This window comes from Anolis sagrei, chromosome X (genome assembly GCF_037176765.1).
Source record: "Anolis sagrei isolate rAnoSag1 chromosome X, rAnoSag1.mat, whole genome shotgun sequence".
Lineage (NCBI taxonomy): Eukaryota > Metazoa > Chordata > Lepidosauria > Squamata > Dactyloidae > Anolis > Anolis sagrei.
In genome coordinates this window covers 27,071,030-27,096,350 of record NC_090034.1, presented here as the reverse complement: position 1 = coordinate 27,096,350, position 25,321 = coordinate 27,071,030, and the positions used below count along the sequence as shown (strand labels likewise).

General features: G+C 39.5%; 1 protein-coding gene across 2 annotated transcripts in view; it reads right to left on the bottom strand.

Moving 5' to 3' along the window:
• The window catches only part of XPO6 (exportin 6), a 58,468-nt gene that overhangs the window by 9,973 nt on the left and 23,174 nt on the right, over positions 1-25,321 (bottom strand). The window contains exons 7-20 of one of the 2 annotated variants that reach the window (XM_060786241.2): positions 24,113-24,566; positions 20,488-20,614; positions 18,789-18,898; positions 16,679-16,787; positions 15,700-15,792; positions 14,724-14,793; positions 12,484-12,643; positions 9,800-9,892; positions 7,169-7,313; positions 6,878-7,024; positions 4,069-4,258; positions 3,092-3,247; positions 1,095-1,209; positions 607-778 (exon numbers count right to left, since the gene is read on the bottom strand). In XM_060786241.2, coding sequence (XP_060642224.2) covers positions 607-778; positions 1,095-1,209; positions 3,092-3,247; positions 4,069-4,258; positions 6,878-7,024; positions 7,169-7,313; positions 9,800-9,892; positions 12,484-12,643; positions 14,724-14,793; positions 15,700-15,792; positions 16,679-16,787; positions 18,789-18,898; positions 20,488-20,614; positions 24,113-24,566 — 2,141 coding nt within the window. The remainder of the gene's footprint in view (positions 1-606; positions 779-1,094; positions 1,210-3,091; positions 3,248-4,068; positions 4,259-6,877; positions 7,025-7,168; positions 7,314-9,799; positions 9,893-12,483; positions 12,644-14,723; positions 14,794-15,699; positions 15,793-16,678; positions 16,788-18,788; positions 18,899-20,487; positions 20,615-24,112; positions 24,567-25,321) is intronic. The other variant, XM_060786242.2, reaches the window with a different exon arrangement.

Below are 25,321 nucleotides of genomic sequence, written 5' to 3'. Positions count from 1 at the left end.
CAGGAATGGAGACTGTGAGCTACCTGAAGCCCTGAGTTGTTTGTGTGGCCTTCAGGGCCCCGCAAGTGTAAAATAATAAATAAATAAATAAATAAATAAATAAATAAAGAGAGGTCTTCTGTTCCAACAGATCATCCGGAGCAGAGCTTCTTAAACTTTTTTCACTGTGACCCACTTTTGCCTAAGACATTTTTTGTGGCCCTGGGTATATGAATACATAAAATAGGTATAAAAATACAACATGTACTGATAATAAATCAGCATTTGCCAGGTTTGCTAAACAGGCTGATGTACGGCTGAAGTATAGCTGAAGTATTTTCTCCAGAGACCACTGGAAACACTGAACGTTATTGATGACAAATTTGTATAAATGCTTTGCTGGTGTTCAGAAAACTTTTACTGTTGCTAATGTTTATGACCCCAACTCTGAACAAGGAATTCTCTAAAAATGAATTTTTAGCCCTTGGCCTTATAAAGCTTCTCCTTATTTGCCTTAAAATTTCTCATGAAGAAAGCTGCCAGTTGTGACAGAAGCCTTACAGAGGCTGGTCTCTTCTGCTCCATTTACAGACAATTGAGTTTCATTCAAACTGAGAACGGACTCACCTCAGCAACAATTGGGTACACTTGCTCCATGCAGAGTGAGATGATGTTGGGTAGGAAAGGTTTGAACACTTGGCCGGGCTCTTGCACCACCACCTGAAGGATCTTCAGGAATTTCTCCACCACACGGCAGCCAGTACTGCCGTCATGGAGGATGCTTTCTGCCAGTTGTTCTCTAAGACACAAGGCACAAAATCAGGAACCTTTAAGAGTGCCTTTATAAAGGCAAAAACAAATTAACATAACAACAAAAGCAGAGAATTGATAGGGAATTCTGTGTGTCTAGTCCAGGCCTGGGAAAACTTGGGCTCTCCCTTCAGGTGTTTTGGACTTCAACTACCACAATTTCTAACAGCCCATAGGCTGTTAGTAATTGTGGAAGTCCAAAACATCTGGAGGGGTGAAGTTTGTCCATGAATGGTCTAGTCCAAGTCAGAAGGCAATTCCAGGCCACATCAAGAATGTAACAGATAAGAGAAAGTGCAGGTTACCTGGTGAACATGTTGAGGAATGTCTGTATGACCTGCTCCGTGAAAGGGACACCCATCTGCACCCTCAGCCCTTGAAACAGGGTGAGGAAAAAACTCAGCATTTCATCTGTCACGTCTGGAATCAGGAAAATGGAGCAGACAGAAAATAAAGCATTAAAACACCCCAAGGTTTTTGGCAAGCTGCCCTTTGCAGACAGAAACTGCTTTTTCTATGTGATGTTGGGACTTACAATTTAAACACCCTTCCCCTGCCATCTTTCACAGTTAGTAATACAGCTTTCTTCATTTTCCTTTTCCTTTCCCAGCAGGTGCCAGGAGCAAGGAAGGAGTATGGGGCAATACAACAAACAAAGAACTTTTTCACAAAAGTTTATATATATTGAACTCTAGTGGCCCACTGTGGCAATGCAAGACAATCAAGTGAGGAATTGTTTCACACATGGCCCTAAACTAATGTTATAAACATAATTACATAAACATATGCATAAAAATACTCAAAGTAAACAGGAACTTTGGGCTGGCAAGCATATTTAGGGTTACAATCATGAGCTTATTCAGAAGTCTGTTCCAGCAAATTTAATGGGAGATTACTCTGATTGTGAGTAAGGGGTAAGGGGGCTGCGGTCTTATGTTGGATCTGTGGCCAGTTATCCAATATGTTTGACTTCTAAGGTATAAATGTCGTCTGTAAGCCACTGAAAACACATATAACCATATTTGAGGAAACTCAGCAGGTGAATCCCCAGCTCAATGAAACTCAATTAAAGGTATCCAGCAATAAAGATTCCTGATTGGTGAGGGAAATCAAGTGTTACTCTGTTATAGGCAATTCACAGCCTAGGCATTTGAAGGATAGGCAGATAGACTGAATCCTTATTAAGATTTACCCTCTTCGCTTTTTTACTTTGTCTCTAAAAGCACAGGAGACAGGAAGACCGCAACTTCTTATACAAATTGTCAGTTGCATAATCCAAGAGTTCTGTAGTTGGGATTTTATCTGTTCTAATAGGCACAATTTTGGGAGTTTATTTGGCTCTATTACATCAATTTTACACCAGTAATTTATATGTTCTATGCTTAGACTGTGCATGGATTGTGTAAATTTCAAGTTCGGTTCTCACTGAAGCAGTTAAGGTCCTTTTATCTACTCCCAGTATGCTTCTCAAGTGCTGAGATGGTGTTTGTTCTATTAGATGGAACTTAAACCCCATACTTCTACTGCACATAAAAGCATAGAACTTAGCCTTATATACTTTAATTATTGGGATTTGAGTACCTGGGTGGATATGTGTTTTTAGTTTAAGTATTAGATTCAAGTGCGTCTTTGCTCTGAGTGTGCACCTTTGATCATGTAAAGTCCAAGAACCAGTCTCAAAGAAAGTTACTCCCATATAAGGGAAACTATTTACTTGTTCTATTATTTCACTATCTAATTGCTATCTGTGTCTCTGCTGTCTTTTTCCAAACAGCATTATTTTTTACTTTCATTTGTTGATGATCAGAAAGTTATCCTGGCAATAGGAGCTGAGTCTTCTTGACAATGTATGAAGTCCAACTTGTGAATGTGATAGTATTATCATATCATCAGCATATAACAAAGTGTTACAGTATGTGTTTAGGACTTTAGGCGTATGAGCGACAGGGTCCTTCATTACTCCAGGCAGGTCATGATATAAAGATTAAATAATATTGGTGCTAAAATGCACCCTGGTCTTACCCCTTTATATGTTTTGATCCTGCTTGTCATAACTCCATTTACCCTGAACCGTGCTCATTCTTCGGTAAGCATGAAATGTTATTAACTATTTGGGGGAATCTAACAACATGCATGGCAGCAACATCAACACCAATGGATCAGTATGGAAAGAACTGCATTAGTAGCACCTGCATAGCCACTTCTGTCTCATGGGTCTTCTCCTTCTAGGGAAAAATCCTAACAACAGGCAAGAATTTGGAAGAATCTAGACTTCTGATGTAGAGCTGACTTGTTCTTTTACCTGACTGATGAATGAAGGCAGGGAAAAGTGCGAGGGAGACTTGGACAGACTCTTGCAGAGATTGGTAACAGATCTGGCGTGACTTGGTGGCTTCCCCAGAGATGCTCTCCACAATATCTTCCAAGACACTGAGTGTTTGATGGATAACCACCTTAGCTGTAAAACCAAGAGTGGGCATTCAATGAAATGGCCTGAAATTCCCCAACTGTACAACAAGGAGAGATTTAATATTATATGGCTACTTTGTTTTATTGGAACAGCATACCATTTGGTTGAAATACTCTACAACAGACATCCCGGCTGTATGGAGAATCGAGTCTTTTGAACGTGCTGTTTATCCATCAAAGGAAAAATCCCCATTAGCCAAACAAAAGTGTATTTAAACACAATTTGTCAAACCTGCTTCCTGAATCAGCCACCTTCTCAAATATTTTACTCTACTGAGAGGCAAACTTAATCACTTAACCAAAGCAGCTACATTATGAATAAATAACTATATTGTCATTGTTTTCTGAGGTAGCTAAAATGCCAGTTAGGACACAATTCCTGCACTGAATTGCAATTTTGAGAAGAAAAAGCCTCTGCTCCTTATGGAGATCAGCCTTGGAACAAGCTTCCCCTAGAAAATCCTAAGTACTCAGAGAACCAAAACAAAATCTAGCAGCCTTATATGTCATATCCCATTCTCTTACTCCTTGAAACTGCAATGGGAGAGGCTTTCAAGCTTTTAATGTTATTCATGGCTGGTAAGTAAGGATTAATTTCCCATGAACTGCTGGAACTAGAGTCACAATTAGGTCCAGTTGCGATACTGACCCTTTCGCCGGGCTCCAGACAACAGACCAATTCCTCCCACAACCACCATAGTTCTGAGAGAGCCTCATGTTTCCAATATTACCCATCTTGCCACTACCAGTAAAGCTACAACAGCTTTGCTGTCACGAGAGAGGCTGAAAGCTTACATTGGGGAAACTTACTATCATCCTGCTGTATTTTCCTCTGGGGCATGATGGCACTGGATTTCAAGCTGCGGTAATCTCGGGTGAGAGCGGTTATTAGGCTGGCATGGTTAGTGGAGCGAATGGCCCACTGCTGTTCACCCTCGGGAAGGTTTGGCCACGGAAGCAGCAGAACGTTTGAGAGCGCTCTGCATACGAGTATTTGAGCCTGCAGAGGATAAGATACGCCAAACAAACTAAAGCCCATGTTCATAAAGGCACCGGGAAAGAAAATATAAAAAAGCAGCTCTGGAAGCTGCTGGGAGATCAGGTAGTTCAGGCTGCTTTGTTTTGCTTCTTTCTCCTCTGGGTAGACAGAACTTGGAAAAGTGAGGCCCTTTGATGTTGTTGGATCCCAACTGTCCTGATTCCCTCACGTCAGCCATGTTGACTGGGGCTGATGGGAGTTGGAGCCCAACCTCATCTGAAGGTGCACGGATGGCTTCCCCCTCTTGAGACATGGAAATACTGATCAGCAATCAGCCTGAAAGGTTTGTTTTGCATTAAGCGGAAAGTCGCTTAATGCATGGCAACCCATGTGATGGAAGGTCAAGAGCACCCATGTTGGGGTGTGCGTTTATTGTATTTACTTGAATCTAATGCTCACCTTTTTTTGACTAAACTACCTTTCCAAAATTAGGGTGCGCATTAGATTTGCATAATATGGTAATCTTAGCGCTGTGCCAAAGCAAAAGGGGAAACTACTTTGAGGGACATGATTTCTAATTAGCAATGGCTCAATGATGTGCAATGCTGGAATTTGTACTTTGGCGAGGCATCAGCATTCTTTGGCAGCCCACTTGATCCCCAACTACACCCCCACAACTCCATAGCATTGAATCAAGGCACACAAAGTGGATTCAATCTACAGCAGAGATGCACCCCAAGGTTTTCTTTTTCTTTGCGGAAAGCATTGGTGTCCTAACATTTTGGTTTTCAAAGAAGAAATGATAAGGGCTGGTTTTAGCACAGCAGGTTAATCACCAGCTGCAACTGCAGTATATCTTGCCAACCAAAAGGTTGTCAGTTTGAAGTTGAGTCAGCCTACAGTGGAAAAGTTTATGAACAAAGAAAGCTCTATCTGTTGTCTGTCTTGTCATTGTATAATTGGCATTGAATGTTTGCTGTATATGTGTTCTGTGATCCACCCTGAGTCCCCTTCGGAGTAAGAAGGGCGGAATATAAATACTGTAAATAAATAAATAAGCAGGCAGCCACTCAATGCACCCTTTTTTTTGGCCAAATCAGAAAGAGTGCACTTTTTGTCGCTGCGAATTACATTTGCCAGCAAACTGATTTCAGGGTATGGAAAATAAAGGCGTGCATTAGATTCAATGACACATGAGACTCGAGTCAGTACGAGTAATTTGAAGTGCTTACTTCTTACAGTTCTTTCATCCAGTAGAGGTTACCTTCAACCCCTACGCCCATTTCAGGATGAAGTGAGGAGAATGGGAAGACTGATGCTAGAACTTCAGGCAAGCTTCAGTTTTCCCCTCCATGCTTCAGATGGTATATTCTCTCTGCTTGCAGCAAATTACATTCTAACAGACATGGCTGGGCTTCAGTTACATCCAAACATAAGTCAGTTAATGTAGACTAGACATTTAATCAGCAGCCAAAATGCAATGCATCTAGTGCAATTCCAAACCAGGTTAGTGATAGTGATTATTATGGAACAAATACAGAAGCTTCAGTGAGCTAAAATGGTTACTCCCATTCAATGTATTTGTTCTCAAATGACTTTGTGTCTTCCATTTTAGTTATCAAACTGTTAAAAAACACTGGTGAAGTTGCAAAGTGCACAAACCAAAAGCAGCGTGCCTTTCATTGAAGCCACTGCGTCATAGAGTAAAAGTAGCAGAGCCAGGAAGGATAGCACTCTATGCCAAGACCATAATTCTCCCAAGGGAATGACAACTATATACTCGTGTATAACTGGACTTGGAGTATATGTTGGGAGTGGGATTTTGATATGACCCATGAATAAGTCAAAGGCCATTTGGAGGAGTTGCCCCTGCCTGCCCTGGGTGTCATTTTATTGCCCAGGCATTTATCACTAAGAGAAATGTTCATGGCCTGGGGAGATGCTTTTCTTTTTATAAACAAGGCTGAATGAGAACTAAGGAGACAAAGGTCTTTGAAAGTTTCTTTTAGCCTCAAGAGTAAAAAAATTACTTAATGCAGGGTTGTAGTACCTATGGCCTCCCAGGTATTATTGAATTTCAAATCCTTTAAATCATAAGCAGCCTGACCAATGAGGCTGGCCTGACTGGAGTTTTAGTACATCTGCATCTATAGGACTGATGGTTTAGTGCAGGCATGGGCAAACTTGGGCTCTCCCTCCAGGTGTTTTGGACTTCAACTCCCACAATTTCTAACAGCCTTGGGCCCTTTCCTTTCCCTCCTCATCCGCAGGTGTTTTGGACTCCAACTCACACCATTCCTAACAGCCTCATGCCCTTTCCTTTTTCCCCTCAGCTGCTTCAGCGAAAAGGAAAGGGCCTGGGACTATTAGGAATGGTGGGAGTTGATGTCCAAAGCACCTGGAGGGAGGGCCCACGTTTGCCCAGGTCTGGTATAGTGAGACACACCTGACTTCAAAGACTTAGGTTTACATGCTCCTCCTCTTCACAGATATAACCATAGAAGCATATGTTCCTAATGTAGTAGAATTACTCATGGTAGGTCCATTTGTATACTGGATTACTATGGCTAATTGAGCATATATTGCTTTTCCACCAAAAACAAAAACCCTCAAAACACCCAGGATGTTCACATTCCTTACCTTGTCAGGGAGACGTTGAGCAGAAGTATCTGTAATCTTGTTGAACGTCTTCTGCACAGCTGGAATGCTAATCAGAAAGACTGGCCGCACTGTTGTGGCTAAGGAAACAAGGAGGTGGCAGGCTGACAACAGTAACTTCTCCTGTACCTAGGAAGGGAGACGGATAAAACTGCTGGGAATGAACAAAGTGGAGGCTTTTACATGTATGTCACTGGCCAAAAGTCTTGGGGGGGGGGGATTGTAATATTTTTGCCGTCAAAGGCTTTGTTCACTCTTTCTAGTTGAACGTACTTTTGAATTGATCAGTGGAGTGATTGCTTCCAGAGTAGTGGAGACGAGTGAGATGAACTGCGCTGGATTTTGTCGATGAACTTCGCTATAGAACTGCGCTAGCCAGTGACAGTAGGCTTGTAGGGCTGCCAGGGATTGTGCATGCCTGTAGAGAAGAACATGAGTTAAATGTAAGTGAATTTGGGAAGAAAAAGGGGGAACAGCCAGAACAAAGAGAGGTTAGGATGATCAAACTCTATCAAAGCAATTTAGTTTTTTTATTATTACAAGTCTCATAGGAGGTAGTAGGAAAACATAGTACATTGGTCACGACGTTTTGTTAGTAAATTAATTCTATTTAGGAGTCTATTGTATAACCGGGGATGTGAAAAGGGAGGGATTTTGGCCTGCATAAATAGGGGTCCAATGTCGAGATCTAGGGAAGTCATGCTACCCCTCTATTTTGCCTTAGTCAGATCACACCTGGAATCACACTGTCTCCAATTCTGGGCACCACAAGTGAAGGGAGACGTTGACAAGCTGGAATGTGTCCAGAGGAGGGCGACTCAAATGGTCAAGGGTCTGGAGAACAAGCCCTATGAGGAGCAGCTTAAAGAGCTGGGCATATTTAGACTTCAGAAGAGGCGTTTGAGAGGAGACATGATGGCCATGTATAAATATGTGAGGGAAAATCATAGGGAGGAGGGAGCAAGCTTGTTTTCTGCTGCTCTGGAGACTAGGATATGGAACAATGCCTTCAAACTACAGGAAAGGAGATTCCATCTGAACATGAGGAAGAACTTTCAAAGGTTGAGAGCTGTTCAGTAGTGGAACTCTCTGCCATGGAGTGTGGTGGAGGCTTCTTGTTTGGAGGCTTTTAAACAGAAGCTAGATGGCCATCTGTCAGGGGTGCTTTGAATGAAATTTTCCTACTACTTGGCAGAATGGGGTTGGACTGGATGGCCCATGAGGTCTCTTCCATGATTCTATTATTCTAGATCCTTGTAGAAAAATGGTCTCCCCCTAACTTAAGATGGCCAGCCTCTTGAATATAAAAACATGCCAACATTGCCTCTGTAATTATTTTAGCTTTGCAAAATTCCTCTGGAAATTGCAGTGTTTACAGTATTTGCTGGTTTACTTGTTCATCACTAGGGAACCTTAATGCAATGAACACTTCTAACATTAAGAAAAGGAGCTTCCCTTTTCACCCTTAAAGGTCTTTGCAAATGAGATTATCTGCAGTGAAAGCTTAACTAAGTTGTACTGAACAAGGACTCTTCAAAACTGTCACACAATGACATTCACACTTAGCATTCAGGGTTGGGCTTCTCAATGATTAAAGCACATTGGTCCTATTACGCTCGTTATTTCTAGCAGCTTCTTAGCCTTTACAACCTGCATTCCCTCTTATCTATAGTTGTGTGCAAAACATCATCAATGTAATGCAAGCCTTCCATGTTTTAGTCTTTAAGAGTCAGGCATGGGAAGCCTCACAAGACCCAACATCATCATCATGTTTCGGTTGCTGTGAGTTTTTCAGACTGACTGGCCATGTTCCAGAAGCATTCTCTCCTGACGTTTTGCCCATATCTATGGCAGGCATCCTCAGAGGTTGTGAGGTTTATATAGGGTTAGGGTTACGTTCACGCCTCAAACAGACAAGAGTTCATTCTCCCACTCTGGACATTCCACAGATATATAAACCCCACTTGCCTAGATTCAAAAAAGACCTCTAAGGATGCCTGCCAAAGATGTAGATGAAATGTCAGGAGAGAATGCTTCTGGAACGTGGCCAGACAGCCCAGAAACCTAGTGATTCCGGCCATGAAAGCCTTCAACAACACATCATTACGTTTATTTATATCCAGCTTTTTCTTTTCACAAGACTTACACTAACAGCATTTTAATACAAATTAAAAATACAAATATGCAAATATTAAAACAGAATTAAACGTAATTAGTATGAAAAACAGGGCTCCTTGGGGCAAAGGTTTTCTCATGTGCTCCTGCTCTTTGTTTTTCTCATATTTTGTCTTGTGTGCTACTCACTCACCGGCCCTGGTACATGTTTATGTTTCGTAAGTCTGAGATTCTGTTCCAGATGTCTGAGGTTCCTGGCTGCATTACTGGCAGTTTTAGCTAGTTGGTCATCCCTTTTTTACATTTACATGTTACAATATTATGTCTCAAAGCTGGTTATATAAAATACTATCTCCTCCCCCTTACCTCTGCAAATTAATTCACCTCTTTAGTTTGGTGTTAAGCGTGTTGATCTTGTGCTGACAATGACCTGCAATTTATGCCACTGTTTCTGCTTTTGTTTCTAAGAGTCTAAAACCAGGTACTGATTTGATCTGCTTCTTAGATATTTGGCATAATTTTGAGTTCTTTCTGACTCAGTTTGAGTGGGCTGAGAGCTAGTGACAGTATACTTCATTTGGACTGGTATTGAATGTGAGAAAATTATCAGAAGACTCAGGCAAGTGGGAGGAATCTCAGAAACTTGGCATTGAAATGAGCCTGCCAAATGTGCCAATTCCCAATGCTAGCAGACCGCAACAAGGTACAGAGTTAAAGAGTGTTGTTCTCTTGTAGAAAGGTAAGTACTGTGTTTCCAATGTCCCCAAAGATTCCACAAATCCTACTCACACATCAATAAGATCAGGTTTCAAAACAGATGGCACAGCAGTTTCAATATTGTAGAGTTTGACTTGGGATCCGTACAGTGTCACCTTGACCAATCTGTTGAGAGAAATGGTTCCGAAAACAGGATGATTAGGTACTATTCCAGAACAATGGGAACTGTAAATGTATGCATGCAATCTTCAGCTACATTAATGAATATTTGATTTAAGGTGGATTCCATCATGAAAAGCAGGAAGAGGAAGTAACAGAGACCCCATTTTGCCAACTTACAAGCAGCTATGGATCAAACCACTTCATTAACTAAAGCAGGGCCCAAATCTTAACGGGGAAGTAAATGGGGCTTTCCTCTGCTGCATGCAGGCATGGCATTGCTTGTAGTACTATTGGTTTTAACACTTGAAAAAGATGTTAGCCATGCTGAATTTTTAAAGCATTAGTTAAAATAATATTCTTAAAGAACAAGATAGTATTTTTGACATTCAGTATTGTTTACTTAATATTGATCTGAGTAGGGCCTTTTACTTCTCTGCAGATGCTATAGGAGCAAACAGGAAGAAAATCTAATGGTGCAGCTACACTGTAGAATGCATGCAGTTTAAGAACCCTTAACTGACCTGGCTCAATGCTATGGAATCATGGGAGATGTATTTTGATGAGGTGCCAGCACTCTTTGACCTTGTAAAAATGCAACTCCGACAAGTTTCATAGCACTGAACTCGAACAGCCAAAGTGGTGTTAAACTACAAGAATTGTCTCCCCCCTTAAAATGTTTAAATTTTATTGTGTGTGAATAACAAACAAAAGTAAACATCAAGTACAAACAGCACAGTAACTAACAGAAACTGTAGAATTACATGTTATCAAACCCATTCCCTCCTTCTCAGCAACCGTGAACCCACCAACTATGACTTCCAACATGACTCAATGTGAATCTTATATCTATTATTACTGTTGTTGTTGTTGTTATTATTATTATTATTATTATGTTTACATTTATTTATATCTCACCTTTTCTCTCCATAATGAGACTCAAAGTAGCTCTGTATTTTATTGTTGTCATTATTATTATGTTTTTTAACTCTACAAGGAGGCACAAAGTGGCTATGTATCTATTATTATTTGAAACACAACGAGTCCACAGCAAACAAGATCACTATGCTGGTTGTTGTATTGGATCACACGTTGGACACTTCCCAAGTGTCTAGGACTATGTATGTATCGGCGAATAATGCGTGCAGAATAATATGTATCATCATCATTATTATTTATTTATTTATTTGAAACACAACAGGATGAGTCCACAGCAGACACTCTGCTGACTGTTGAATTGGAACACACGTCGGACACTTCCCAAGTGTCTAGGACTGTGTGATGTATTGGCGAATAATGCATGCAGATCCCAGTAAGGTGGCTTTCTATAGCTGGCAGATGGTAATTTAGTCAGCATTGATTGTGTTTAAGTGCAGGCCAAGGTCTTTAGGCACTGCACCCAATGTGCCCATCACCACTGGGACAACCTTTACTGACTTGTGCCAGAGTCTTTGCAGTTCGATCTTTAAATCCTCATATTGTGTCAGCTTTTCCAGTTGTTTCTCTGCAATCCTGCTGTCACCTGGGATTGCAACATCGACGATCCATACTTTGTTTTTTAACACGATTTTGAGGTCAGTATTATGCTCCAAAACTCTGTCTGTCTGAATCTGTCTGGAAGTCCCAGAGGAGTTTGGCGTGTTCATTCTCTGTAACTCTTTCCGGCTTGTAATCCCCACAGTTCCTTGTTGCAGGCAGATGGTATTTGTGGCACAAGTTTCAATGAATCATTTGAGCAACGGTGTTATGCCTCTGCTTGTAGTCTGTCTGCGCGATCTTCTTGCAGCAGCTGAGGATGTGATCTATTGTTTCATCTGCTTCCTTATTATTATTATTATTATTATTATTATTATTATGTTTATTTATACCCTGCTTTTTTCTCTCCATAAGGACACTCAAAGAGGCTATGCATCTATTATTATTATTATTATTATTATTATTATTATTATTATGTTGTTGTTGTTGTTGTTGTTGTTGTTGTTTATTGAGATCCCACTTTTTCTCTCCATAAGGAGACTTAAAGTGGCTATAACTATTAAAAGGCTACTCTTATACCTGTTTTAAGAAATCCCCCTTGCGGCTACTGCATTTTTCTTCCTTTCCAAATATCCAAATGCCAGCCTCCATTTTTTAGAGAATTCCTCATTGTTTCCTCCCCAAACACAATTTGTCAGCCTGGTCATTGAAATACATTCTAATAGGGTTTTTTTCTCTCTCCAGTGCTTTATAAGTAACTCATTTTCCCCCTTCCAAGATTTCACTATTGTTAATCTTGCAGCAACAAAGCTATATTGGCAAATTTCTTCATCTCCTTTGCTGATTCCCTCTCTCTAAATAATCCTAAAAGACACAATTCTGGGTTTTTTCTTAACCTTTTTTAGTAACCATTCTACAGTCTAGATCAGGCATGGCCAACTTTGGTCCTCCCTCTAGGTGTTTTGGACTCCAACTCCCACCATTCCTAACAGCCTACCAGCTGTTGGAGTCCAAAATACCTGGAGGGAGGACCAAAGTTGGCCCATGCCTGTGCTAGCAGCAAGAAAAAGTATGAACTCCCAGAACCTCTTGACACTGCAAGGGAGTGTCACATTGCCTACCTCTCCACTACGGTAAGGGCATCACTGAACCGGGCAGCAAACATATCACCAGTGAAATACTCGGCTAACCGGCCGACCGCCTGGAGCAAAGAGCTGAGGTCTCGCAGAGAGCAGTGCAAGCGCCGGCAGTCATTCTCTGCTGTGATGTTCAGCCTGTGACCTGAAATAATAATTAAAAAAAAATTATTATTTACTTTATTTATACCCTGCCTGTTTCCCTGTGGTGACTCAAAGGGTCTAACTATCCCACACTTTAGTCAAGTTTAAGAACTGTGATACAAAAAATTTAAATAGTAACAGGGTGGTTAAAACAGATTAAAATACAATAAATGCTCTTAAAACAATTTTTAAAAGGGGCCTTGGTTTAATCTTTTTAATGTATATTTTAATGCATATTTTATAGAAATACATTTTAATATGTATCTTTTATAGAAATACATTTTAATATGTATCTTTTATAGAAATACATTTTAATATGTATATTTGTGGTATTTTTACAATGCTTATGTGTTTTAATTATTCTGTAACCCACCTGGCGCCATGAGGAGAGGCAGGCAGGAAATAAAATAATAATAATAATAATAATAATAATAGTAGTAGTAATAATAAAATGCTGGCAACACTGAAAATCCAGGCAAGATTAAATACTGATATTGCAGTTGACTGTCCCGGGGAGACCTTTACCTTATAATCATAGTGTGGTTGTCTACATCCAAAGAATTTCTTGCTTAATTTTTAATAATACTAGTTTAATAATATTTGGTTTTTAACAATGCAACAGCCAGTTCATATAGTAGTTTATGTAGCATTTTGAGGGTGCATCTAACCATTGATTTATGTAGCATTTTAATGGTTTATATTGTATTTTAATGGTGTACTTTGTATTGCATTTAATAATCTGGCTTTTATGTATTTATTTTTTTGTCCTGGACGTGAAAGTCCTATGGCCTAAGCATTAAATAAACGAACACTTAAAATAGTTTTTAAAACTCAATTGCCCCCCAAACCCACCCACAACCTCCCCAAAGACTGCACATCACCAGCACAAACCACCTGACATAAAAACACTAAGAAAGACAAGAATGTAAATATGGCTGTAAATAATATAGCAAAAAACAACAGCCATTCTGATATTCTGATAACTTGAAGGAACCCTCCACTTCCTCCCCTTTATAGAATTTTAAAACATAAAACTCATGAATAGCTATAATCTATGTAACACGAGTGACACTAGGAGGCGAAATCTAATTACGGCACTAGCTTCCCAGGAAGCTAAACATTTACAGTAATTACATTATATGCATTTTCCCTTGTAGGTCACTGGTCAAGTGCTGATTACTGGCAGAATTCTTGTTAAAATTGTTTAGTTCAACAAAAGAGCACTGCTGAAAGGTACACTGCTGTTTTAAGGGGCTGTGGTAGCACAGCAGTTAAAGCCGCTAGCTGCAGGAAAGGCTACTGACCGGAGGGTCAACAGTTCAAAGCCACACACTGGGGTGAGCTCTCAACTGTTAGTCCTAGCTTCTGTCTACCTAGCAGTTCGAAAGCATGCAATGTGAGTAGATCAATAGGTACCACCTCAGCAGGAAGGTAAAAGGGCACCCCATGTAGACATGCCGACAAAAAGACCAGAGATATCTGGAGACAGTAGGCTCTTTCGGCATGGAAAACGGAACAAGAACACCTCCCATGGCTGGAAGTTGAGCATCGCCACCAGATGCCAGAGAGGGAAAGGGGTAAAGGCCTTTAAGCTGATCTGTGTATTGTATGTCATTGTTTGTGTAAAATGGCATTGAATGTTTGCCTTATAAGTGTATTCTAATCTGCTCTGAGTTCCTCCGGGGAGATAAAGCAGAATATAAAAAGTGTATTATTATTATTATTATTAAATCCCACTCGTTTGTACCAGGATCAACTACTATTCAAAACAGGGTGGCGATATCTCTCAACAGATAACCACGAATCATACAAGAGAGGTCAGGATAGCAGGAACAATCCTGAATGTGTCTTTAAGTACTCATTATCAAGGGCTATTCAAAACAATTTAAAGTGTAATGCAGTGAAGAGCTTTGTGGGAACAAAACAGAGTTTGGAGAAGTTACTCAGTCAACTATGCTGCTGCTGAGTTCATTCTGTTCCAACATCCTGAAATATAACCATCCAACAAATCGGATCAATACAGTATTATGACAAGGCTGCTAAACACACATGAGACTTCAAACACAAGGCATCCTTCTTACCTGAACTTGAAGAGACAATGAACTGCTGCAGTCCCAGATACACATCCAAATTTTCCTGGAGAACTGGAAACTAAAAACAAGGGGGGAAAAGATGGAACGTGACCACAAAGGCCTATTTTTTAAAAAAATAAATAGGAAGTGACTGCTTCTTGCCAGGGGGTTAGACTGGATGGCCCATGAGGTCTCTTCCAACTCTATGATTCTATGACTTCCATTTCCCAAGCTTCTCCTAGTCTTACAATGGTCCAAGAGGGCCCACAACATGACAATATGCCCTCATATTCCCTTGAAGATACTGACAGGATTCTGAGAAATGCAAAATAATTAAAAGTGATATCTCTTTACATTCCTAGGTCAGAAAGGACTGGGTTTTTTTTTCAGACTTGCACAACACTACTTCACTTCTTAAACCTTTTGTTCTTTTTCCAGATTCAACACAATTACTGAAATAAGTTCACATGTCAAATGGAATAGCCCTACTTTAGTGCAGTTTTGGTTTCATTATTCCATGGTTATTGACAAACTCTTGCCAGTAAGACTGAGCTGAAAGTATTATTATTATCATTATTATTATTATTATTATTTGTGCACTGCTTTTATTCTCTAAAAAGAGACTCAAAGAGGCTTACAGTAAAACCAATACAATATAATTGAAAAGCTCAAAATATCCAAACATTAAAATAAAATCAAATATTGATGGTATTAAAAATAAACAATTAAAACCAATTAAAAATCTATTCATAACTAAAACCAATAGTATTGTGTCTAGTTTAAAAGGAAAAACTCTTCCAAGATCTGGAACAATAGTGACATTGCAGGTGTCACAGATCACTGTGTTTTTAGTGAGCCCAATGCAGTTAAAACCTCGCACTTCTCGCTAATCCACACATACGATATATCAGAAAGTAGGTCTCTGAAGTTGCACTGAAGCAGATCTGATACTTGAAATGGAAACAAATGTCAAACGCAGTCTTACCAGTGTAGAGAAGGCATGTGTTGGCAAGAGCTCCATAACTTTGGCTACGACTTCCAAACTCTGGCGTAAGTACCGTTGCCACTCTGTCTGCTGCTGTGGCCAAAAGAAAACAGAAAGCCAATTATTTCATTTCTCTTCCAAATTATTACCGTTAGACCAGCTCTGTGTATGCAGCAGAATGTGACCACAAAATCTAGAAGTGGTAGAGTGAGTGGAAAATACCATTTTTGATGCTCATCTCATTAAAAACACCAATCTAGAATGCGGCTTCCAGTCGTAGTCACAGTCTGTTGACTCAATTACTGCCGATAGAGATCCCATCCCCAACAATTTTTTAAAAATTACTTCCTAAACTTGCAGTCGAATGCACAAAATTTCATTCTACCACTTAATTTTTCTTTTGGGAGATATGTTTTAAGCATGTTTAAATTAGGAGAAACTACAGAAGAGTCTCTTTCTCAAGTTATCTAAAACAAAAATTCAATTGGCTATTATTATTTTTAAGTTTATTTATATCCTGCTTTTTCTCTCCACAAAGCAGATTCATTAAAAGCATTTCAATACAATTTTAAAATACTATACAAATATTAAAACAGAATTAAATAGCATTAATATTAAAAACATTTAAGTTAAAAACCACACAAAGATATTCAAAACTATAGTTTCAATGGCTGGAGTTAGTCATAAAAGTCCAGAAACTTTCATAGGCAGTACCTATATAGAATCTACTGTGTAACATAGAATAAATTCCTAACCATACACCCAGCTTTACACATTTGTAACCCTACAAAACAAAATAGCATGGGACAAAGAGCTCAACGGGTCACCAACAGCAGGCTACTATCCACAAGTATTTCAGTTTTGTTGATATTTCTCCCAATTCCATAATGAAGAATATGAAACTAGAACAACATGGCTTCACATTCAAGACTTAAATTCACAGTTATTTGTTCTTAGCTTTGTGGGTGTCTGATCTTACATCATCATCCAGCGCCTCGTCATCCAGTTCTTCCAACGGAGCTTGGTTGTACCTGAACTGTATTCGATTCAATACCTCTGTCAACAGGAGAACCAGGGCATCTTTGTACCTGTAGGGGAAAAACTCCCCAAATTAGTGAAATCAAGGAAGGAAATTCCACAGGAGTTATACTTTTCTCATTAAAACTAAAATAAGGCTCACCCCACTTTGATCAGATAATCTGCAGCTTGGCTCCCCCACCTGATACAAATGGCTTGACCCTCCTGTACTAGTCAACATCATTCCTCATAAAATGGCCTTTGCACATTATTGCAAGAAAATATATAAGACTTAAACATGAGTGACCATCCTGGAGAAGAGTGATAAATGGGGTGGCTCAAGATGTTTTTTAACTTTCTTACAAATTACTTAGATGGTGGAACAGAATCCATGCTTTTTAAATGTTCAGATGACAAGTGGGCAATATCTCAGAGGACAGGAATTGGATTCAAATAATCGTTATTTTGGGGAAGAGAGGACTGAGAGTTGATGTGACAGCCATCTTTAAATACCTGAAAGGATGCCACACAATCACATTGCTGATTATGGATATTTGGGATGGAATGGACGGTCTCCTTTTATACTTTGCGTTTTTGTAATGCTGCTTTTTAAAAAAAATCCCAACAAAAACCACACAACAGAAATAATTCTGCATTTCTAATGAAAGTATTGTCACTGTTGTAGGCTACATCAGGGATGAAAAAAGTGTGGTTCTCCTGGATTTGAAGTCCCATCAGACTTCAGCCAATAGTGATAGACTGATGGCAGTTGAGGTCTAATACAAACCAGTGTCACTCCAGAAAACAGTTATTTACCAACTATAAAAGCAGAACTAAACCTCCTTTCCCATGAGCTATACTCATTTCAAAATCAAAAAGGAAAAAAAAACAGCAACATACAGAACACTCTTGAAGTCAGACTGAAACCTGACGCTAGCAATGACACATGTTGCAGGGAGTACTTATTGCACAATAATAATTTCGTAATATAAATATCTTGAAAGAAATTCATTTCATCCTCTTCTGGTCCCTATGAAAAAGTGAGAAGGGCCAGAAATGTAATTCCTTTCCTCTGCCTCATTTCACTACAGTGAGCAATAAACTACTGTTGAAGAAATCCTGTAGTTATTTAAGTGTGCAATTTCCCTGAGTCTGAGAGATTATACCCATCAGCTTCCATTCAAACAGCTAAGACATCTTTCCTGGTGATTTGCTTCGCCATGTAGTGAGTTGGGGAAATATACAAGCCTGAGATGTGCTTATAATATCTTCCCAAAGATAATTTCAGTAGGGGAAAACAGCATGAGAGGGAATACTATTATCTATAACATATGAACATTCTGAAGACATAACAGTTACGCAGGCATTCAATTGAACTGGGAGGTTAGAAGCCACATCCGGATTAAACATTTCATACACGGTGCTCTTCTTAATAAGAAAAAGCCTTAACTATGAGCAAGGAAGTCTTCAGAGCTGTTCTTGTGGTGTAACCAGACTTGCACTTCCATATCAACATTCGTTTTACAACTTCCTGTTCACATACTTTTGGTAAGAACTGCATTTATAAAGTGTGCTGTCAGAAAAAAAATGACGAAACCTTGTTCTTCCTGTACTTCACTGACTAGCAAAATCAAGATTTGCTGTTTCGTTAGCAGCTAATGTTTGGGCTTCAGCTCTTCCTTCTCAAGACAGTAAGAGCAAGAAGAATTCAAAACACTGCTATTTCCTACCACCTCGGACCTGATCCACACAATAAGTATGACCAAGTCTGGCTACACAAAACTAAGAAGTTGAGCTAGAACTAGTTTCTAGTCTGAGAGAGGGCGGTCTATAAGTAAAGTATTATTATTATTATTATTATTATTATTATTATTATGTGAGAAGAAACAACAGTTCTTTTTCTTTTCCCTTGTAAATTACAATACATGAGAATTCAACAAGATGTTGAGTTTTGGCAAATAAATAAATAAATAAAGACAGAGACAGACAAGAAAAGACGTGCTAAAAATAGCAATTCGTGCAGCCAAAGGATTTCTCATCAATGTACTTCAATAGCAACCCAGTGTGCATACCTATTCAGTACGGCTTCTTTATCTGCTAGGCGGCTCTTTATTTTACTGGTCAAGTAGTCCAAGAAGAGAGTCCAGATGTCTAAGCAGGAAAAGTAACCTTCATGGGTAGGCTGAAAGATGGAAGTAAACACAAGTTATTAAGAGTAGTGAAAAAGTGTTTACAGGGTCAGAGTGACAGGCATCACTCCATTAAAATATGACATTTCCTCTGATTGTGTAGAAATGTAATCCTAATTGATAGCAAACCAGACAAAGCAATGGGTTGTGTTCATTTTTATGCAACAAAACAATGCTGAAGAAGACATAGAGAAATGTTATTCTACTCAGTTGGGAAGTTTACTATCAAACATAATTTTTTTTTGCTGTACAGGATATTTTTGAAACGTGTACTGTGCTCATAAATCAGAATTAAAGTAATATTGGCAAGCATCAACAGTGTGAGTCAATTCAGGTTCTTGCTTCCAGAGGAATCTTCTCAAATTTTCAGAATGTTTTCTGACTAATGTTGTTTTTGCCTTTGTAAGCTGGGTAAATGATAAGGCATCAGACAATGGCATTTTGATGGCAACATTCCATAATTGCTGGTATGTCTTCAGTGCTGCGGTTAGCACAGCAGGTTAAATCGCCAGCTACAGAAAATCTTGCCAACCGGAAGGTTGGCAGTTCAAGCCGTGGGTGCATTGAGTGGGTCAGGCACCTCGGCATGGAAAAATGGAACAAAAACCCATCCCCAAGACTGAGTTGACCACAGCCTCCAGATGCTGGAAGTGAAATGGGAAAGAGGGAAGCTTTGCCTCTGTCTATGTACTGTCTGTCTTTGTTTGTAAATTGTATAACGGCATTGAATGTTTGCCATAAATGTATTCTGTAATCTGCTCTGAGTCCCCTTGGGGAGATAGAGTAGAATATAAATAAAGTATATTATGTATTGTCAAAGGTTTTCATGGCCAGAATCACTGGGATATTGCAGGTTTTTGCGGGCTGTATGGCCATGTTCTAGAAGAATTTTCTCCTGACGTTTTGCCTGCGTCTCTGGCAAGCATCCTTGCAACCTCTGAAGATGCTTGCCACCGATGCAGGAGAAAGGTCAGGAGAGAATGCTTCTAGAACATGGCCATATAGCCCGAAAAACCTACAACAACCCAAAGTATATTACATTATTATTATTACTTGGAATTGCTTCTTCAGGGCATTTCAAATGGCAACATACTCTAATGGCATTTTAATGTTAAGTGGAAATTTAAACTCAGGGTGTGCAGACACTTAAGAGATGTGATTCCTACTTGTTTCTGGTTTTATCTTGTTTTAACAGTTAACTGTTATGGAGCTGTATTAAGATAATGACACAACTTGGGATTGTGGGCCCTCAGAGATAATATTTGACAATCCAGAAATCTAAAATTGAGACTGCATTTTCCTGTTAAGGTTCTTTTCCTCAAAGTCCCACAAAGAAGATTGTCTCACAATTCTGGAATCCCACTCAGTCCAAAATCTTGAGCTGTCAAGATCACAGTTGAGGCAGTAAAATTCTAAAACATGAAAGATTTTGTTCTCGAGAAATAAAAAGCAGTAAGGTGTTTTCCTGTGGAACTCGAGAATCCAAGAGTTAAGGGTAATATTATTTATTGTGCTGCAGCGCAATCATCCAACTTTCAATAAAGCTGGACTACCCAGAAATGACATGTTAGTGTTTGTTTACCTGATGAAATGTGTACTTGAACAACAGTGCAAGGAATTCAACCACGGGGAACTCGGAATAGGACTCAATCCTCCTCAAGTGGACGCTCACAAATAGGCGCAGAAAATCCGTAAACTTCTCTATGTAACTAAAAGGAAAAGATGGCAGAAAACCCAATTCAATACATGTGGATGTTGCCAAAACACTTAATATTGTCAACAGCATCCAGGTACAACGATTCAGTGAGTATTTTTTTTTCAATAAACAAAATATTCCATCACCCTTAAAATTAGATAGAAGGCTGATGAGAATTGCCAACAAGGTGGGCAATCTTTTGTTCTATTCCTACGTGAAACATAGAAGAAAGAGGTTCTTAACAAAGCACTGTAGCTTCTGTTATGAAGAATGTCTGCTACAAATATCTACAACCATACCCTACACCAGTGTGTATTTTAGCTAAAAGAATTATGTCGGCTAAGAATTCTATTAAAAAGGGACAATGAATACATTTTTGCTTTGGGACAACCATCTAAAGAATGATCAAACTAGTTTCATATGGCAAAGAGGAAAGTGGCTTATGTTTCAAATCATAGGTCATCATGCTAATGAGGGTTTTCAAATTGGGTTTTAATATAACATGACTGGGGCCAGAAGGCACAGTCTGTTTCTCAACATTTTAAAAACCTTACTGGCTGCATAACTGATGTAAATAATTGGACTTTAGGTAAAGCTACCCAACTATAGAATGAGTACATCACGAAAATTGACTAAAACAAAGCAATGATCTCCCCAAAAGGCCTTCTAATACAATCTATGCCTGGAAGAAGAAATAACACACTAGGCAAACCCAGAAAACCTAATTGAGAAAGTCTAGCTGTTACAGGAATAACAATGCAGAGAAATGCACTCAATTTCCTTTATTCTAGTCATATAATTTATAGCTCCCCGGTGTACAACATACACACAGATGTAGAAAAATCTTGTTATGTTAATATAGAAAATAGAAAAACTATGGAAGAAAAACATAGTAACATTATCTTCATCAACAACAACAACAACAACACTTTGTTTATAATCCGCCCTCTCTCCCTGAAGGGACTCAGGGCGGTTTCCAAATATAGCAAAATGGCAAACATTCAGTGCCTAAAACAGACAAACAGCAATCAAGACGTAAACATGAGATAAAATGAACTCAATATACCTCATTACTTATACAACGTAAACGAAATTAAATTAAATATTAAACTAAATGAATATAATATAACACAAGGAGTCATACCAATTAAAACACAATACAATTAAATGCATAAAATTGAATATCAAATCAGTTACTCAAATGACGTGAGTAACTGATATCAAGGTGAGGATATGTGTAAGGTATACTAATCCTCCATAAATCAGATTACACGCACAGGCAAGTCTTCAAAAGCTTTTTAAAGGAGAGGAGAGAGGGGGCCATTTTTAGTTCTTTAGGGAGGAAGTTCCAGAGGTGGTGAGAGAGCACGAAGAAGGCCCCCTATCTCGTCCCTACCAGCTGCACTTGAGACAGGGGTGGGACTGAGAGCAGGGCCTCCTCCATGGACCGCAGTGCTCATGCTGGTTTGTACATGGAGATTTTCAAATAGTCTGGGCCCAAACCGTTTTAGGGCTTTATAGGTAATAACCAGCACTTTGTATTTAGCCCAGAAGCAGACCGGCAGCCAGTGGAGCTTGCATAACATGGTAGTGGTTCTCTCCCTGTATGGCACTCCAGTTAGTAACCTGGCTGCCCATCTCTGAGCTAGTTGCAGCTTCCGAAATATCTTCAAAGGTAGCACCATGCAGATGAACTACCATGACCCTCATCCAGTCCATCACTGATGACAGGCACTGGTTTAATTATCTTAAACCCAGTGTTTACTGAATATTTCTCCTAAGCACTCAAAATGTTGGATGTATATTAACATAACAATGGTTTTTGTAAGTTAGAAAAAAAATCCATGCTCCTTCATGTAAAGAGGGGACAAACACAACAGCTTACTTTAAAGGCATCAGGTGAGTTTGAAACCAGGTTGAAATGCCAACCAGTAATAGCCAATATATACTTTTATTAGTTATGCCATGCAGCCATCTACAGCAGCACTTGGCAAAGCCCAGCCTACTTCCAGACTATTCTGATAGCACGACGATACGAGCAGATAAGGTTTTACTAAGCAAATGAGAAAAGGGAAGGATGGAAAGTCACACTATGCAGGCTTCCACCAATGTGGATGCCAGCTCATATCTGACATTCTCTTCCCAATTTAACTTTTTATTCCAGTGAGTCATACTAAATTAAACACAATCATTTAAATTCTATAGCAACCAATCACTAAGCATAGATTTCACACATTGCAGCAAAAATGAGGAGGAGGAGAAAGCAAGGAAGAGAGAGATCATATACAGAGAAAGAGATGAGGGCAAGTAAAAAGAAAAAGGGACTATGTAAAGACATCTGGATTCAGCATCCCAAGATGCCCACAGCCTTTGAAAAGCCAACCTTTTCAAAGGCAAATGTCAGCACCAGCTTATTTGCAGTTTTTGAAAAAATGCCAGCTTTCCAGGGAAATGCATCCTTAAAAACAAATTCTCTGGTCAGATACTGCTGGCAAATCTCAACTCTTGCAAATGCAGTCAGCAGTAACATGCCACACAGAGAGTGTCACTTCTTATAACAATGCCTGCCAATTTTTCATTTCAATTGCACTCCAAGCTATAAGATTCTGCTCTGCTTTATCTTATTGCCAGAAGTAGTTAAGAAAAGCATCCCACAAGGCTTCTTTGAATATTTCTCTAAAAAAAGGAGTAATGAATAATTGTGTCCAAAATTACCTTTCTCCTCACATCTTTTCAAAAAGGAGTGCAGTCTATTTAGCATCATTGGCTTATAGACTGTTGAAAAAGTAGAAGTCAGTACTCAGAACTCTTTAGTGTGTGCATGTGTGTATATATGTATATAAACACAAATTCTAGTACTGTGTTTTTCACTCCACAGGCACCAGACTTTATGCTTCATTATACCACAGTAACATGGCACTTGGCCATGGTGGGGATGATGGGAGATGTCATCCAAATTAGCTGACAAATATCACATTTTGTACATTGAATGCTTATGATCAGAAAAACACAAAGGAATACTATCTGGGCAAAATAAATGTCTAGTATAAGATGGACCAGCTTTATGTTTTAAGGATAAAACAGATCAACATGGCTCTCTCTGTCTCTCTGCTTCCTTATGATTAATATTCCTTCTCATAAAGCATGAAAACTTCCACTCAGTGTTTTAGAACAAGACAGAAGATGCCAATTACAAAAGGAATGCACATTTACCTCACTGGGTCTCTTTGGCTACTTTCTGTAACAACCAAATTAAGGCAAATTCAGATCTTGAACAATCTCAGACCCGCAGCCACACTGTAATAAATGAGGAGGTAGAAGAAGCCTACAATGCTGCAACTGCAAAGTCAACGTATTTGGTTGCCCCTACCTGCCCTCTTTTCCTTTGTCACCACAGGATTCTGAAAAAAGGTGATTAGATACACTACACCTAACAAGAAGTCAGTAAAGAACATCTTGTGATAAGAAGGAAGTTCAACCACAGCAATTTCGTTACTTTGTTCTCCCTCACCTCTCGTCCAGTTCATCTAGCCGACTCTTCACTGAATGGGCATTATTCTCCTTGGTGATCTTCTGCAGGAGGTAGAAGGTCTGCTGGAACATCCGCAGCAAGTATTCCTCAAACTCCACTGGCACACAGTTCTTTGACATCAGTTCATTGATGCAAGACATGGCAAGCACCCCAAGCCGGCCGCGTTCTTGGCCCAAGACAGAGTTCTGGCTGCTGCCATTGATGGAGGACATCTTCCTGGCCCGGGCGTCGCAGCCAAAGCGGGCAAAGTGGAATATCGTGGTAAGGAGGGAAGGAGTGATGCTCGTAGACAAAGGGATCCAGCTGAAGAGGTGAGCCAGGCACTCCAAGGCCAAGGAACAGACATACTCGCTCTCTGCATCCAGGACAGGGATTGGCTGGTTCAGTAATTTGGCTGCGCTGGGACTTTGCAACAGGCTACTTAAAAGGTCACCTAGGGAAGTAAAACCAACAGCCATGAGCCCATTTTGCAGAATCCATAGTTCCAGTTCTATACTCTCAATGTTCAGCATTGAATATTACACTTGACTATTCAAAGCAGTTTGTGTTCTTTCTCTCAGCCATCCTGATGATATTAGATTGGATGGTTATGGATTACTACGCCCTTCCCACGGACATTAGACTAGCTCCATCATTAATGGTATTCCGCAAAAAAGTGAAAACCTGGTTGTTTGAGCAGGCGTTCGAACAGTCAGTGCAATGAGTGTAATGAACATAGGAATGGAACAAGGGATGACGGATCTGGATCATGTTTTTAGTGATGAGACGATAGTGAATGGCTATTGTTGTTAATTGTATATTATTGTATAATGTGTTATGATGTTAACTGTTTTTATATCGTGTTATTGTTGCATTGAATTTTTGCTGTTCTTGTTGTTAACCGCTGTGAGTCGCCTAAGGGCTGAGAACAGCGGTATACAAATAAAGTAAATAAATAAATAAATAAATGCTATGATTTGCACATGAGTGATTACTTAGAACCTTGCCTATGTCTATCAAGCTTTCAGTTGAGACACGCTTTAAGCTGAGCTCACACTCTTAGCCAGTTCACGAGAGAAATCTTACTGTGGCATTCCTATAAAATGTGCTCCCACATGAAAGTCATTTTCTAGGGGGATCTTTGAGAAGCTTATCCCTTTTGTTTGAACATTATGCTGGCACTTAAAAGATGTGCTTGTTTCCATATAT